Source organism: Perca fluviatilis, chromosome 6 (assembly GCF_010015445.1).
Source record: "Perca fluviatilis chromosome 6, GENO_Pfluv_1.0, whole genome shotgun sequence".
In the NCBI taxonomy this organism is placed as follows: Eukaryota; Metazoa; Chordata; class Actinopteri; order Perciformes; family Percidae; genus Perca; species Perca fluviatilis.
The window spans coordinates 15,278,922-15,297,414 of NC_053117.1; the positions used below are offsets into that span (position 1 = coordinate 15,278,922).

The following is an 18,493-nucleotide window of genomic DNA, read 5'->3' on the forward strand; positions in this document are numbered from 1 at the left end:
CGCTTATCTGGGGTCGGGTCGCGAGGGCAGCAGCTCCACCAGGGGACCCCAAACTTCCCTTTCCCGAGCCACATTAACCAGCCCCGACTGGGGGGTGCCGAGGCGTTCCCAGGTCAGGTTGACGATATAATCCCTTCAGTCCTGGGTCTTCCCCGAGGCCTCCTCCCAGCTGGATGTGCCTGGAACACCTCCCTAGGGAGGCGCCCAGGGGGCACCCTACCAGATGCCCGAACCACCTCAACTGGCTCCTTTCGATGCAAAGGAGCAGCGGCTCTACTCCGAGCTCCTCACGGATGACTGAGCTTCTCACCCTAAAGGCGCTGACACACCAAGCTGATAATCGGCCGTTGGACAGTTGGCCGATTTCACATGTATAATCGTCGGGGCGTGCACTACCGGCAGTCAGACTCAAATGACCAATCTGATTGGTAGAGTACTAACCCGGAAACGGGGAGCGGAATGAGCGTGACTAGAGTCTCTCAAAATCTGACGAAAATCTTTGTCGATCTGAAATGAAGACAGAGTCAGCAACAGCATGGCCTATTTCTCGCTTTAGACCGCTGACACACCAACCCGATAATCAGCCTTTGGACAGTCTGCGAGGTAGGTGACTAAAGTCTGTTCGGTGTGTCCCGTACCGTCGTCCGTCTGAGGGGCTGTCGGCCTTCATTTTGGCCGACCTAACATCAGTCGGAGACAGGGCAGTCGTGACTCACCCGGAAATGACGAGCGGAATGAGCGTGACTGAGTCTCTCAAAATCTGACGAAAATCTTTTAAACTGCCCTTTGTCGATCTGAAATGAAGACAGATTCAGCAACTGCATGGCCTATTTCTCGATTAAAATGTTTTCAGAAACACATTTCAGTGAACTATTTTAGTACAATATGAGATCGTATTCTGAACAACCAGCCATGACAGTCTGGCTTTGAATTTCCGGAGAAAACAAACCCATGTGACGCGTTTGTCCTATCAGCTGCCGGTTTTCATTTCTTGGGCAACAATACAGAGTAGCGCCGCCTGCTGCTATGGAGACGTATTACGTTTCGCGTACACTCAAGTCAGTGTTGCCTCAGTGTGTTCTGAGGCAGTTTTTTGGACCTCGGGGAGGTCCCGACTGATTAGTCCGACTGGCTTTTCTGCCGACGATCGGCCGTCTGGTTGGCGTGTAACTGCTTTAAAATGTTTTCAGAAACATGTTTCAGTGAACTATTTTAGTACAATATGAGATTGTATTCTGAACAAGCCACCATGACAGTCTGTCTTTGAATTTCTGGAGAAATCAGACCCACGTGACACGTTCGTCCAATCAGCTGCCATTTTTCATTTTTGGGCGACAATACAGATTAGCGCCGCCTGCTGTTATGGAGCCGTATGACGTCTCATCGCTTTGGTGTGTTCCGAGGCACTTTTTTGACCAACTCGGGGAGACTGATCAGTCCAATGCCTTTTCTGCCGAGGGTCGGCCGTCTGGTCAGTGTGTCTCTAGCTTTAGGGAGATGCCAGCCCCCCTCCTGAGGAAACCCATTTCGTCCGCTTGTACCCTGGATTTTGTTCTTTCGGTCATGACCCAGCCTTCGTTACCAAGGGTGAGGGTAGGAACGAAAACTAACCGGTAGATTGAGAGCTTTGCCTTCTGGCTCAGCTCTCTTTTCGTCACAACGGTGCGATAAATTGAATGTAATACCGCCCCTGCTGCGCCAATTCTCCGACCAATCTCCCGCTCCATTGTCCCCTCACTCGCGAACAAGACCCCAAGGTATTTGAACTCCTTCACTTGGGATAAGGACTCATTCCTTACCTGGATAGGCATTCCATCGGTTTCCTGCTGAGAACCATGGCCTCAGATTTAGAGGTGCTGATCCTCATCCCAGCCGCTTCACACTCGGCTGCGAACTGATCCAGTGAGTGCTGAAGGTCACAGGCCGATGATGCCATCAGGACCACATCATCTGCAAAGAGCAGCGATGAGATCCCCAGCCCACCGAAATGCAACCCCTCCCCACCCCGACTACGCCTTGATATCCTGTCCATAAATATTACAAACAGGATTGGTGACAAAGCGCAGCCCTGGCGGAGGCCAACCCTCACCTGAAACGAGTCTGACTTACTGCCGAGAACCCGGACACAGCTCTCGCTTTGGTCATACAGAGATTGGATAGCCCTGAGGGGACCCCGTCACCCCACTCCCGCAGCACCTCCCACAGTATCTCCCGGGGACCCAGTCATAAGCCTTCTCCAGATCCACAAAATACATGTAGACCGGATGGGTATACTCCCAGGCTCCCTCCAGGATCCTTGCGAGAGTGAAGATCTGGTCCGTTGTTCCACGACCAGGACGGAATCCACATTGTTCCTCTTCAACCCAAAAGTGGTTTTGGTTTATAATCAAACTTTATATTAACACACTGTAACAGTGTTAGTTTAATGCGATTAACTCCAATTGTATTACATAACCCATGATTTCACATACATGAACCAACATCGTGACATATTGAGATAAAGTCCTTCTTTGACGATAGGAGGAAGATGTATATTGCTAAAACGATGTAAAAATAGTATGTATATATTTTCAAAATCGTTCATGATGTCCAAAAACAATATTTACGTCTTTTGACAATGTTTTACATACTGATCCTTCCATGTTATGTTTATTTCCCACTAAAGTTCTTAATAAAATGAGAAAATATTAAGTAGGCCTAGGCTATACCTTTCATTTTTCAAGTATTTAGGCTAAGGAGCAGGAGTAGCCTATAAACAGGCTTTACCATGTGGTTATTTCGTATGGACTATTTATTTATTAAATTGCCAGAAAACATTCTATATCGTGTATGAAATGACCTATATCAGGATAGAAGATGTTGGCCACATCGCCCAGCCCTAATCGTACTCTAGGCTATTTGAGTAGGCTAACTTAACATTCCACCCATAGACTGTTGATATGTTCCTTTAATTCGTAAAAAAAGAAAGAAAAATATCACATTGCAGTAAAACCCGCGCTTTTATTTTGGAGGCCGCGTCGCCTGACTTCCGTCATCCCTCCATCTTAGCGCAGCTAGCTTGTCGCAGCGAAGAACCAAACGGAGGCAGAGCGGATCAATTTGGAGCCACGGCGGTTGATCGGGATTATGCGGCGACACTGATTGCTGTATCGGTAAGAAAGTGCGGCTTCTGGCACCGCCGAACGAGCCGTTTAATGGGCCGTTTGTCCAGTTTGACGTTTTACCGCAAACCAGCTAGCTTAGCGCCTGTGTTTTCTTCCTCACAGACCTCCCTCTCCCTTTGTTCGCTTGCGCCTTTTTTTTTTTGCACTGATGCGGGTTTTGTAAATACTGGTGCAATATGGCGGCCGTCTGGAGGGGTTGACCAATTATCTCTGCACATATTTAGATATGTTGTAGTGTCACAGCAGGGCAGGTTTGTGTGGTGGTCAGTTAATGAGGAGGAGGAGGAGGAGGAGGAGGAAGAGGAAGAGGGTAAACTGTGACCTCTGAATGGTCATCTTCATCAGCAGCAGCCAAAAACACAGTTATATTTACAAAAACACACATTAATGATATCTTGCTGTATTGTAATGTGACTTGCATACTTTAATGTGATCTACAGACACAAACAAACAAACAAACATACACATTGAATGCATGTGTCAGTGTGCAGAGGATCATGTCCGATATACAAACACAATGTAGGAAGACACAAATCTTTGTGTTCAGAGTACAAGACACTGTCCTGTAAACTCAGGTGAGGTTAGTGACACCTAAATGTTACCGACACATTACCGATTATCATTTTGTGAAGATGACTTGTTGTCACTCCCAAAACACCATGACATTTTTTTTCTCCTGGGGAGTCTGGAACAGTAAGTCTATTTATGCTCAAATGAAATTAGTTTAGTTTCCAGCTGAAGTGATTAGTTATTAATCGATTAGTTGATAAACAGAAAATGAGTCAGCAAAAGAGCTGGGCATCGGTCAAAGATTTTGATACCGGCACCAATACGATACTGTGACTTAGATACTTGTTCCTGAGCGATATATTTTTTTATATAGCAATTTTATAGAAATCATTTTAACTAGGCCTACAAATGACGCACACTGTAGTCAACCCTCTCAAAATACAACAACAGACACGGGAGCCCCGTCTCTGAACTATCGTAGAGTTTTTCCTGCATGCCTCTGTGATGTGTAGACAGCCAATCAGCAGCATTATTAGATCTTGGTAGAAGCATGCTGCATGCCTTTTGGCTCACTGACACCGATGAGATTTACTCCTTAGGTATTGAAATTTGGTATTGAATGACAAGGCATTTTTTCGATACTCAATACTATGGAGGCAATTTGGTCGGTGCCTAAAAAGTATTGAAGTTCGGTACCCAGCCCTAATTGGTTTCAGTTCTTTTTTAAGGAAGAAATATTAATCAAGTTTTATTGTCACATATATACGATCATACACAGCACAACTTGTAATACGATTTGTTCGTTGTTTTGGTTCCTGATGAAGATGACCGTCCAGAGGTCACAGTTTATGCTCCCTAAAGTCAGGAGTGACTTACACCCCTTATTTTTAGGAGTTTCTCCTAACTCAGCCAGTCAGGAGCTGCCAAATCTTTAGATGTTTTGTGGACACGGCTCCAGGTGTTTATTACGCCACAGGAGCAGATTAATCCATCTATCTTATCAACAAAAAGGATTATCTGAAGTAATAGTCTCTTCATTTCAATTTCTGTTTGCATCACATAATAATAGATAATAACCTCGATACATGTAAATATTACAAGGCTTCCATCCAAATGTATTGCAAATTGTAACCGATTGTCAAGGAAATCGGCAAAAGAAAATATTAAATGTTGTTTCCATTCACTGCCGTTATGCGATTATTGGTAGTTGATTCATCAAAATCAGCAGGTGGTGCCAATTCTCCAGTCAGAAAACCATTATACCCCTCAGTTCTCTCTGACCCATCAGTGGTCTGCCCTGTTTCCCATCTCCATCTTCTAGGAGGGCTGGGTGATATGACGATGTATATTGTCCCAATGACATTAGTGATGCTAATTTAGATATTTTTTTCAGATCGATAGCGGACCCTCGTTAACCAATCATTACCGTTAACCGACAAGCAGGCAACAAAGTCTCAGTTCTCCTGCCCGGGAGGCTTGCGCTTTACACGCTCCCCATCCGAGGACAGCTGGAAAACTTGTACAGTAGTCGTCGCACAGCCACGATGTTTTGTGCATTGTCGTGGACACATGCAGCCACTTTGATGTGTGTGATAATCGGTCAAAATTCCTATTGTCGGTTAACGGTAAACGGTTAATCCCTAAACAATATCAAAATGTCTATTGTATACCTTTTTTCTGTATGGTTTCTATATCGCAATGTCTTAAAACCAACGGCCGAACTATGTTGCGCCAATATTTACGTCATTTGGACGAGGCTTTAGTTCTGATGCTTGCATGTTATGTTCTTAATAAAATAAGAAATTATTGAGTACTTTTCGTTGTTAACTATTTAGTTCACACAGGAGTATACAACAGGCTTAACCGTGTGGTTTGATGTAAGCTTTTGGTTCATTGAATTACCAGAAAGCATGTTATACCATAGTATATATAGGGCTGGGCAATATAGCGATGTTATATTGATATCGCGATATGAGACTAGATATCGTCTTAGATTTTGGATATCGTAATATGGTAAGTGTTGTCTTTTCCTGGTTTTAAAGGCTGCATTACAGTAAAGTGATGTCATTTTCTGAACTTACCAGACTGTTCTAGCAGCTCTATTATTTACCTTTACCCACTAAGTCATTAAGTCATTTCTGGAGACTATTTATAAAAAATGTCATTGTGTAAATAACATTTTGTTAAAGCACCAATAGGCAACCATACAAAATCATCGCAATATCTAGGTATTTGGTCAAGAAAATCGTGATATTTGATTTTCTCTATATCACCCAGCCCTTGGTATATATCGTTTTCGATATATGTAATGACCTACTGTATATAGGGATAGAAGATTTTGGCCTTAACGCCCAGCCCTACCTTCTATTATCGACTCAGCTTGCTTGGAACCGAGGTGGTAACAAAAGAAGTAGCAGGTAACGGGTACAATCCACAACTTTTGCTAATGGAAACGCTAAAACAACCCTTCTAATGTGGAATTAAGTGAAGTTAAGTGAAGTGGAGTGCTTGTTGGAAACGCGGTTATGTGGCCTCTGTGGTCGCGTTGATCCTGGTCTGATCCTGGTCTGTTCTGAGCCAGTGCTGCAGCGGTGTAGTGTTTCTGCAGCGCTGCATGTATGTGATCATGTAGCAGCAGCAGCAGCAGCAGGTTTGTGTTGCAGTTGTGGTTGTTTTTGTGCAGCTTGCAGCTCTTCTAAGGTTATTTTATCTCCATAAAGCAGTTTATCTGTGAACATCAGGAGTGTTTCTGTGTGTTGTTATTAGGGCTAAATATGAGGAAAATATGTGATAACGTTACATTACTTGCGATAAATAAACAGATATTAAAGTGCACTCCGTTATGCTTTTCTGCCGCTTTCAGTATTCTGCTAAAATACAAAAAATTGCATGTTGACTTTAAAACAAATAAAAGCATCACTAAAAAAAAAGTTTTTTACTGATATTTTCTTTCAGATAACACAAAAAATCTCTGAGTGTCTTTTGCGATATGTTGCAGCCTTTCGCGATTGCGGCAGTTGATAATGCGATGACGATTAAAAAAAACAATATATTTTGCAGCCCTAGTTGTTATCATATCTGCAGTTTCCCAGAATTCTGTGTTTTTGCTGCCAGCATCTGTGACCTTGTCAGACAGTTTATATCTGTGGTTATCTGCTGCCTGTTGGATTCAAGTTCATTCAGATTTTTACTGACATGTTGGTGTTATTTTTACACAAGGTCTGTTCTGTGCCTCTTGGTGACCTTTTATAATGCAAATAATCAGTTCGTATAGACGTCACTGAGCTTCAGAGACATGAAGTGATAGAGTCATTAGTTGTGGTTTTGAGAATGAGTCTCATGATAATTTACATAAAGTTAGTGATGAGAAACGTTCTGCTGGGATGTTTCAGACACCTGCTTAGTAGTTTCACTAAACTACATATGAAAAAGTCAGTCCGATAACTGATTAATTAACAGTTTGTCTGTTATTATAATAATAATAATAAACAAGACATCTGAATATGTCAACTCGAGAACTTGTGATAGTGATTTTTCACTGTTCTTTGGCATTTTTAAACAATAATTAAGGCATAATTTTGGCAGATTAATGAATAACAATTATCTTTTTTACAGCACTTTTCAAAGTTACATCGTGCTCCACATGGTTGAACCTGGATGAAAACATTTTTAGGAGGCTAGTTAAATTTAAGACCATACAAAAGATACAAACTGAAAAATGAAATAAACTATAATAAACAAGAAAAAAACAATAATAATGCAACATATTAAACGATTGCAGTGTGCTAGCATTATTCATGGAAATAGGGTTGCAGCTAGTCATTATTGAATAATGCCAGTGTTTTGTTAATTCATCATTTGACCTATAAAAATAATAGTCATAATAAAAATAGTTATAATTTTTCAAGCAAAGATAACGACCATTGTCTGGTTCCAGCTTCTACAATGTGAAGATTTAGTTTTATTTAATTATAAACTAAATCTGTTTGGGTTTTGGACAGTTAGTCGGAGCAAACGAGACATTTGAAGACGTAAACTTGACCTCTGAGGAACTGAGACTTTTGGAAATTTCTCTCTCTATTGTAGACCAATCTTAAAAAAATGAATTGCAAAAATACATGACGAGAATTATCGTTGTAGCTCTACTTTTTCAGTGGGATATTTGTGCCTGTAAGGATGTGAGTATCTCCTCCTCCACTACTGCAAAGTGCTGAGGAGTGTAACAGGCAGCAGGGTGGAGGACTCCCTCACCTTTGACCTTTGACCGTCTGTCCTGTAGTTTGCTTTGATGTTTTGGTACATAGACGAGACACATACATATAAAATAGAAAATTACATTAAAAATATTTAAAAATACAGTTTTCCTGCTTGAATAAAGTGGTGTCATTTTTCTTTACTACCTTTCTGTATTTTGCCTTTTAGAATAAAGACATTTACTCATAGTCTGTTCAGAAGATAAAATCATTGATGTTATCAATTCAAAATAGGATGTACATTTTTTTTTTTTAAATGTATGAGGTATGAAAGAAATGAAAATGGTGAGTTAATAAGTTAATATTCGTGTCTGGTTTCCCTCCTCAGGCTGAACACACTGTTTCCTCATCGCGTCCATCAGCTGTGACGTCGCCTGAGTCTCCAGGGTTTAGTCTCTACCCAGCCTGTATGCAGCCTGTCCAGGGCCCAGCCTAATTCCTGGTGCTCCTTACTTTTCCACCACCTCCTCCCTCCTTTCCCTACCCTCCTCCCCCCTCTGCCCCCTCCCTCCATTTTCACCCCCACACCCACACACACGCGCACGCACACACACACACACACACACCCACACGCGCACACACATACACACACACACAAACAGCCCCCGGCCTGGTGTCACGCAGACTGACTACCAGCATTTAACCCCGGACCGGCGGCCTGGCTGGCTGCCCCCCTACAGGTGGATGAATGAAGACCCCATTCAAGAGCCCAGCGGCCCCACGGCCCCCCCGACCAGACGGGGGTGAGTTACAAAACAGCATCAAACACTTGACTATGTCAGTCTGGGGATCACTGACCGATTTCTTCTCAAAGTTGAAAAACAAAAAGAATCGTATTTTGGATGTCAAACAATATTCAAACATGGATGCCATAAAAATGATAATGTTTTTCACATTAGAACATTTCATGTTTTGCTGACCTCAGATGTCCTTGAATGCACCACTCGTCTGTATGAGGGATGCTGAATGTTTGTGTTTGTGTTTCAGGACATTCAGGTGTGTCTGCAAACATGATGAAGAAGAAAAACTCACACAAGTAAGTCTGATGAATGTAATCGGATGTTCTGAGCTCCTTTTTTCATTTGTACATTCATTATAAAAGTGATTTTTTTAAAATATATCTCTCCTGCTGTGTTTTCCTCTGTCTTCCTACAGGAAACAGAGGACCAGTGTTGGTCCCAGTAAGACTCTGGCTCAGCCCAGAAGGAATATTGTGGGCTGCAGGATCCAGCACATCTGGAAGGAGGGCAGTAAGTCTGATTTAAAGAGCTGTTTTAGGGGTCTGACATCAGCTGTTGAAAGACAATATGTTGTACTTCTAATCTAGATTTTTTATTCTCAGCTTAGCCTTTTTGTGATCACGATGGGGAATATATAGTTAGTTAGTTTACACTCAAACTTCAGAACAAACATATGTTGTTACAAAAGAAAGTACTCGATCAGAGTCAGAGTTTCTTAGTTACTTGTGTAGCTAATACATCTTTGCGTGTGTGTCTCTGCTTCCTCTTAGGTAAGTCGTCTCAGTGGAAGGGGACGGTCCTGGACCAGGTCCCTGTGAACCCATCCCTCTACCTGATCAAATACGACGGCTTCGACTGCATCTACGGCCTGGAGCTGCACAGTGATGAGAGGGTGGTGGAGCTGGAGGTCCTTCCTGACAGAGTGGGTGAGGAACACTGTTATCTTCTTACCACGCTGAACAGACTTTTGGGGTTTTCCCATTCACTTCAACTAGTACAGCGCTCGTTCAAAACGTGTCTGTTTGTTACTAGCCGATTGCTTGGCCTGTGGTATTGCTGCTTGAAGCTTTCTCCAAAACCAGATTGTACCCCAAAATTACTTACAGAAGGACCCCGGACCACTTAATATGCAACTCCACTGTATAGCCTACTACTGACTTACAGTGTAGGCTACTTCTACATCAGAGGAGGACATGGTACCACCATATTTACCTGACAGAGAACGTGGAAGATTCAGAATTTAATCACAAAATATCACAATGAAAATGTGGAGTACCTAATCAGACGGTTACCTCATGGACTCATGGCGGTGTGCTACCCACCCGGCCCGGTAATGAGAGCTAATCAGCACATATCTGCGTTAATCAACCAGCTGTGTGTGTGTGTGTGTGTGTGTGTGTGTGTGTGTGTGTGTGTGTGTGTGTGTGTGTGTGTGTGTGTGTGTGTGTGTGTGTGTGTGTGTTTTTGTGTGTGTGTGTTGTGTGTGTGTGTGTGTGTGTGTGTGTGTGTGTGTCCGTCCGTGTGTCTGTGTGTCCGTGTGTCCGCCGGCCGGGTGCTGTCCAGAGTGTGTCTGCGAGCAGCTTATTGTTGGGCCGTTTAGTTTTATTTTGAAAAATCTAATATCCAATGCTGTCCAAATTGCTCCAAACCCCAAATTCATTGGGTACCCAGGAAACGGTTCATGAGATATTTCAAAGACAGACGCACACACACACACACACACACACACACACACACACACACACACACACACACACACACACACACACACACACACACACACAGAGGCGTCCCGCTTTATTAGATAGATATATAGTCAGATTTTGATAACAGCAGCATCTAGTGGATGTTGGAGGAACTGCAGCTCAACACACTGAAGCTCTGACGCAGTTTTGTTGTTGGACTGAAATGAGCTTCTTGCTAACTGATAGTTAGCAATTTTTTTCGACATGGAACTGGTTTCAAAATGCTAAGTTATTTTTTATTTAATTTCATATTGATGTGGGGTTGGTAAGCACTTTTTGTTTTACTATATCTCTTTACATAAATATTTTTTTCTACTACTGTGGGCTAACAGTTTACATAGATCAGACATACATTTAAATGCCCTCTGTAAATAGACAGTATTACATGGCTATGCTGCCCCCTGCTGGTTGGGGCAATAAATTACAACTTGACCCACTTTCACTTAACTACGGTGCCGTAAAGCAATGAACGTCAACTGGTGGCCCGCGGGCCACATCCTGCCCGCCAAAGCTTATAATCTGGCCCGCAGAATAATCATGAATTCACAAAATGTAAAGAGGAAAAAATGCGTGCTGTTATTTATCATTTCAAGCATTTAGAGCAAAAACCCAGCCCCCTGTATTTGCATCTCTATTCACATGCCAGGATTCTGTACAACGATGCCCGAGCTCCACACACACGGCTGAGCCGAGATGTGTGTGCGTTAAAACACACACACAGCTGAGCCGGGATGTGTGTTTGTTAAAACACGCAGCACCTGACTGGGAACGATAGCCTACAGAGAGAGTTACCAACGGCCGCTGGGGCAGATGAACTCACGCTAGTCTCTTTTCTGTAAATAGGCTACAATTAAACCTTCGTGAGTAAAAAGTCAATACTTATCAATGCACTCACCTGTGTAGACCAGCATAAACATGTAGAAAGCGATATTTCAATCTGCTCTGTCTGCTCAGTCCACTCTTGTCCACCGCGCTGTTTTACGCAAACACAGCTCTACTCTGCAAATAGCGAATTTTTACAAACAAGCTAAAACAAAAGCTGTCGGTTTTTAGTCTGTTTATCTAAATTTTGACAAAAATTCTTGTAAACCTCACTGCTGGCTGAACAAACCAAACTCTCCGCTGGAGCGGTAAATCTATGGAGGTATTATAAGTGGCTACTTAATATGCGCGTGAATGACGCGATTGTTATGTTCGAGTTCTTCATTCTTGATGATGATGATGATTCTGGTTGTATTATTTTTCATTGCAAATGAGGCATACATGACGAGTGCATAGCCTGCTTATCAGTCATTCATCATTAAAGCTGGGCTTTTGGCTTTTCCACATCAACTTTTCCCTTCAGCCTCTTTGACAGTGACATGTTTACCTGACAACAGCCATTTCTTTCTGCAAGCATTTTCCACCAATCAGGACGCTGCATAGTACAATAATTTTTCCATAATCACAGACTTTAACCATCACTCCTCAGTGAACTGCCTCCTAGTCTGAGATCATTTTCTAGTTAAAGAGCCAGTTATCATTATGGAGTTTCCATGTTTTTTAGGAGTTTGCTCACACTAATACATGTAAAAAGAATATAGCATTAATTCAGTAAGAAAGTGAAAATTTCAAACAAGAATAGGCGTATTAGGTATAAATTCATTTTATTTCAAAGTCCGGCCCCCAGAGTGTCTGCTTAGAAAAATTCTGGCCCTTGAAAAAATGTAGTTGATGACCCCTGCCGTAAAGTCTAAACTCAATCAGATCTCCGTGATCTGCGTAACGACAGCACAGTGGAACGTTTGCCTTTAACAGAGCGACAGTAATAACCTAATATACCATCATTACTGAGATTATACTACGACGATGATATCGTCCATCGGCACAACCCAATCGACTAATAGTTTTAGCTCTTATCACAGTTTGCTATTTTGATGTAGTGTAGTGAGTGAGCACAGACTCTGATGTCAGTATTAACCCCCCTCTCTGTGATTGGCTCAGCTCCGGCCCGTGTCAGCGACTCGATGCTGGCTGAAACAATGATCGGTAAAGCGGTGGAGCACATGTTCGAGACGGAGGACGGGCCGAAGGAGGAGTGGAGGGGGATGGTGCTGGCTCGAGCTCCCATCATGACCGCCTGGTTCTACATCACCTACGAGAAAGACCCGGTCCTCTACATGTACCAGCTGCTGGACGACTACAAGGAGGGAGACCTGCGCATCATGCCCGACTCCAGTGAGTGGCAGCGGACTGGAACTGGTTCTGCTGGGCACCAGTGCCACCAGTGTTCATTTCAGCACCTCATTTAGGCTCACTATTAGTCTTTCAACTAAAGTTTTAGTTTTTGAGTTAGTCATTTGTCTCTGAAACGAGAGGTTTTTATAACTAATGTTTTTACATGAGTTAGTACTACCAGACACATCACCTCTCTCTCTCTCTCTCTCTCTCTCGCTCTCTCTCTCTCTCTTCCCCTCTGCAGACGACAGCGTGGCGGCGGAGCGGGAACCCGGCGAGGTGGTCGACAGTCTGGTGGGCAAACAGGTGGAGTACGCCAAAGAGGACGGCGGGAAGCGGTCGGGTATGGTCATCCACCAGGTGGAGGCCAAGCCCTCCGTCTACTTCATCAAGTTCGACGACGACTTTCACATCTACGTCTACGACCTGGTCAAGACCTCCTAAGACCAGAACGCCGGTCCAGGACCCCCAAAAAGACTTATTGAGACCTGCCTAGACCCACCGAAATAACCCTACCGAAATCCCCCAGTGAAGGAAAACTACGGCTAGGGTTTTAAACATCCACGATCTATAGAGACGCCTGAGACAAACAATATCATTCTTTACTCTTTCGCCTTAAACACAAGAAAACAAATGCGGTTATGGAAGCCCAGCCCCTTGCCAAGACAGACAAAACTACAACCAGCTCCAAGTCTTCAGGTGTATCCAGTCATCTTATAATCCATCATTATTGTCCAGATTTCTTTTGACTCTGTTTGGATGCTTCCTTCGACACAAAACTGGTTTGTGGGCCCCAAAGAAGACCAGGGATCCTGTGTTATATGGAATAACTTAAACCTGTATTGTTAAATACTATTTTGGAACATTTGTGGCGGTAATACACAAAAACTTGGCTAAAATCGAAGAAGCGGAGACCGGATCCTGAGATCCTCCAGACAAAACAAAAACGTTTTCTGACCCAAATATCATTTGTTCCAGAGTCAAAGCAGGTCTGAAACTATTAAGGTAAACAGAAAGACCTCATCCCCCCCTTTCCTGAAACCCTGTCAGACCGCTTAAGCTCTCCGTCGTCAGAGGAAGGGGGACAGACAGGTCTGAGTCTGCCGGGGTTAATGAAGGGATGGGACTTTAGGAAGACAGAAACCTGTTGATGAAGTGAAAGCTGACCCATCGTCTGTCTCCATCTGTATTTATAGAAAGTGTAGGTGGACTATTGTGCTATTAGAGGTCCAAATACAGAGGATTTTACTTAACCTGCCTACCTGCAGGTCACCTGTTCACAAACAAAGACGCTGAGTGGAATAAAGTGTGAAGGAAGCTGTGGAAAAACCAGAGGATACAGAGACAGACTGTTTTCTTTTTACATTCTTTTAGCATTTGGCTTTTTTTTTTTTTTTCCTGATGCTGCTGATTCCTACATTACCCATAATGACTTGCATCAGACAGTGGGAGAGGCTCAGGTGTGTTTGTTTGGCTGCATCAGTTGGTCCAAAGTGGCCTGTTAGCATTGTTGGCTGTCCTCATAAACTGCTCGTGGTCGCCGCCCAGATTCAGTTTTCAGTAGGAATGCTAATGATGCTAACGAGCTACTTCCCAAGTGGTCTAGAACCTCGATAAGCAGGATGATGATTAACTATTGTTCGCACAAACTTTTCATGGATTCTGGTCCAGATGAGAACTAGTTCAGGTCAAAGAAACACTCTTGTTGGTCCTAGATTATTTAACATTTATAATCAGTATAGAACCATTACTTAATGGTTTATAACAAACTAGGATGTAGTTGTAAGTAGATATGGGTTTATTAATGTTAAGTATTTGTCAACAATTTTAACTTCTACTATGAAGACAATAATTCTACGAGTTATAGTTTTTAAGTAATACATTAATAAACACTCACATGGTGTGTTATAAACCTTTATTACATGTTTATTACTGCTTATAAATGTTAAATAAGGTGTTGAGTTTATTTTGGAGCAAAGACAAAATGTCTGAATGTTCCTTTAATGGCTTCCCTGGGACAGCTGATGCAGGATTGATCAGTTTAATAAAAGCCAAAATGCCGGCACAACTGACAAATCACTGAACCTGAAGGTAAAACTGTAGCAGTCGTGATGCCCCGCCCCCTGTCTGAGGCGCACTTTTCTGATTGGTTGGACTCAAGCACAGCTGTGGTTTGTTACGGTCCAAACCAGTCATCCAGTGTTCATCTGTTGGAAGTTGATTTATATGTTTTTATAAAAGAAAATCTTTTCCCTTCTTATCTCTTCTTCTGCTTTCCCATCAACGCCCTGTATAGTTACTTCTTTGTTTATATGAGCCGGCACATTCAGATCGCCTTGTTTTCTTTGTATATTATCTCTTTGTTGGTTTTATGTCACATCTCTTCTGATCTGTGTATACTGTATATGACCCAGTTAGCTGTAGGCTTATGGCTGAAATTCACATTTCATCCAAAATGACTGAAGATTTTATCCAAACTGCACTCCACAGATCTGTTGGTGTGTAGGATTATTTTGTCTAACTGTTTGCTGACTGACAAATCTCTCCTTCCCTGAATGGAGTCTGGGTTGGGGCGCTCTTCCCTTGCAATCACTTCCTAGCTCCCTATAAACCACTCTTTTAACAGTTAGACCTCAGTCAGGGGTTGATGGAGGATACTCGATCTCCCACAATGCTGTGCTCTTACCTGATGTAGCTTCACCCACCACAGACATAACTTTAACATTAGCATAAACAGCCATGTTGCCTGATCCACGTCCCGTGTGCCTGAAGGGACTCAAACATCTGAAATTCCTTTTTTTTTTTTTTTCTTTCTTTGTTTTTTTTTTTAAAAGAGCGTAAATGTTTCCAAACCAGTGCTTTTTCTTTTTGGATGCCAACTGTTTTAAATCTAGGACACTCCTGGTTCAAGTCTATGATGTGGGTTCCACAACATTTCGTTCAGTTATGAATATGATGTGTTCTGATTCTAGAATTGAAAGCACCTGCATTATTGTTTTAGAATATGTTGTTTGATATTGTGGAACGTATTCCATCAACCTGCCAATTCTAGTTCTAGAACATGCAAACTCCGGAATATGAAAGTTCATTCTGTGGAGTTTTTAATAACACAAAATTCTCACAGTGTAACCCACACATACTAAATTATCAGTGTCAGGCTGTGGTGTTCCAGAAACTTTTCTTCAATTTTTTTGGAAAACTTTGATTTTGTGGAATGTGTCCCATCACAATGTGTGCAACATGTATAGAACCCTCCCATTCTGACAAAAAAATGTTGAAGGAAGCACATGTTCGATTCATTAGATTTCCTAGAACGCATCCCAAAAAAAAAATCGTGTGAGCCATTTTTATACAAACACATGTTGAAGGGTGAACGCATTTGCTTTCAGCTTCAGATTCTAGAGAGACTGAGACTGGTTTTGTAATCTGGTTTGGATATGTGCATTCTCAAGTCTGGGGTCCGGGATTCTAGAATAATTTGACCACATTCCTTTTAGAATCTTTATTTTTTTGTGTTGATTTCCCTAAAAAACACAGCTACAAATTCTCGAACACTGAGACCAGAAACCCACGCGTTGTGATTCAGGAACACGTCTGGTTTCTCAATTGAAAATCTATTCAAAACATCTGCAGACGGAGAGGACAAAAAAGGGCAAACGTGATTTATTAACTACATAAAGATGTTGGCGTTAAGATGTCAAAACCGTAAACCACAATTAATAGTATTGTAATCATAAGAAAACCACTTATGACAGAGGAAACCTCTACAGTTCCAACATTCAGAGAGCAGACACTGTTGTTTCTTTGTTTCAGGTAGAAATGTTTGTTTGATCTGCTAGCTAGCTCTGCCTTGGTTCCCTCCTCGCTTTCTTCTATCTAATCTTTACTCCGGTCACCTAGGAAACGTCCAGAAGTTGTTGGACTGTTTGTCTTTCAGTCCCATTCAGAGAAAGCAGCCGGTGTCCGCTGATTTAGTCTCTGCTGCCGTTTAAACCGCCAAAGTTAACCTGGATACCCACAATGCACCTGGCTTCAGTGGATGTTTAGACCGTAGTCAGGCTCCTGGGCGATGGATGGGGGGGTGGAGACCAGTGTCTGCGTGGATCTTCACCCTTCATGATGTGGACATCAGTAGTCGTCTGTTCCGGAGGCGACACCCTGTTCGTATTTTACAGAAAAACATTGATCTATTGTGTGCGCGTGAGTGCGTGTGTGTGTGCGTGCGTGCGTGCGTGTGAGAATGAGTGTATGTGCTGTCGATCAGCCCCTGTTCAGAGAAGTGTTGTTTTTGCATGCCTATATAGCTCGGTGTAAATCGATGTGAGTTGCATGTCTGTGTAGTTTTCAGTTGTTTGGCTGACTTCTATCTGTTGTGGCTTTTGGTGCCTTTCGTTTGATTTCTCCGTTTTTCTTTCCCGGTTTGTTTGTACAGTGTGTTCCAGAGGCTGCTGCTGCTGTTTTTTGGGGTTATTGAGCAAAAAATAGAAAATGAAAACAAAGAAAAATCCTCCTCCAAACAGAATTGACAGCAGTTATTATCATGAGGTGATGACGGGTGTGAATTCAGTTTCTGGGTGGATTGTCCCTTTAAAGTGTGCCAACTACAGATGCCAGTGTTGTACAGCAGTGAAAAGCTTACACTATTTACTAAAATAAACCATTTCTCTGTTTTTTTCATTCCCGAGTCTGTCACTTTTTTTCTGTTTTTAGATTTGATTTTGATGAACTTTTAAAGAGACGTCACAACAACAAGCATATCTTCAATTCAGAGGAGACGTTACTAAAAGACGAGCTGAAATAGCCTACATGAAAAGTGGGAAAGAGTTAACAAAAGAAAAATAAACACAGGATTCTTAGCCATGAATAAAGACCATTAAAGACCAAGATCAACTGTCATAATCCATCCATCTAAACAAACATGTTTGCTGTGTTTATATTAAAAAATAAGCCTGTTGACCCTTCAACATGATGGTCAAATCAGGAAAAGGCTCTTCAATAAAAGGGACTTTATACTAATATACTAATGTCACAACATTAAAATCCTACAATTAGATACGTGTTGTTTCATGAATCTTCAGAGGTAAATAAGCTTTTTGTTGAGTCATCTCATAAATGATGCTAAATTTAAGATTTGAATGTATGATAGACTAGTAGAATAATATATCCATACAGTATATTGACATTACATTTCACTGAGAAATATTCTTCCAAATCTTTCCAGAATTAGTCAGTATGTAGAGAGCTTGTATATACTCATCACAAAAGTTACAATTATTTTGGACATGAAGACATTAATTGGTGGTAAAACGTTTCTAAACGTCTGTGTAACCATAATTATCTCCTGATGTATTGAGACCTGTGATATGTATATGAGAAATATTAATAACTGAAGAACAGCAGAATTCTTCAGGAATAAAAACGTTTATTTGGTGACTGTTTAGCTCAGTGTGTAGAGCAGGCGCACACATGCCGAGGTTTATTCCTTAATGCAGATGGTCCAGTGTTCGAGTCTGACCTGTGATGGTTTTTCCTGCATGTCTTCCCCCCTCTCTCTCTCTCCCCTTTCATAGCTCAGCTTTCCTATCCAATAAAGGCAGAAATGCCCAAAGAATTTTGGAGAAAAAAAACGTTTATTTGTTACAGAGGGAAGAACAAGTGCAACTAATAATATTAATTTTTACATAATAATTGATGATTAATAAGGTTCTTATACTTCACTTGAGTATTTCCATTTCATGCTACTACATACTCCACCACATCTCAGGGACAAATATTGTACTTTTTACTCTACAACATTTATCTGACAGCTTTACAGATTTAGATTCTGCAAATAAAACCTGATCAATTTATAAAATATGACACTG

The 18,493-nt window shown here is 41.9% G+C and overlaps 1 protein-coding gene across 1 annotated transcript; it reads left to right on the plus strand.

Moving 5' to 3' along the window:
- The first annotated feature begins 3,043 nt into the window (after positions 1–3,043).
- spinb (spindlin b) lies at positions 3,044–17,306 on the plus strand. Its single transcript, XM_039803705.1, is given in 8 exon segments — positions 3,044–3,152; positions 8,256–8,641; positions 8,643–8,670; positions 8,915–8,963; positions 9,083–9,177; positions 9,438–9,593; positions 12,396–12,629; positions 12,874–17,306. Coding segments are annotated over 7 exon segments (792 nt in total). The 5' UTR covers positions 3,044–3,152; positions 8,256–8,611; the 3' UTR covers positions 13,074–17,306.
- The last annotated feature ends 1,187 nt before the right edge of the window (positions 17,307–18,493 follow it).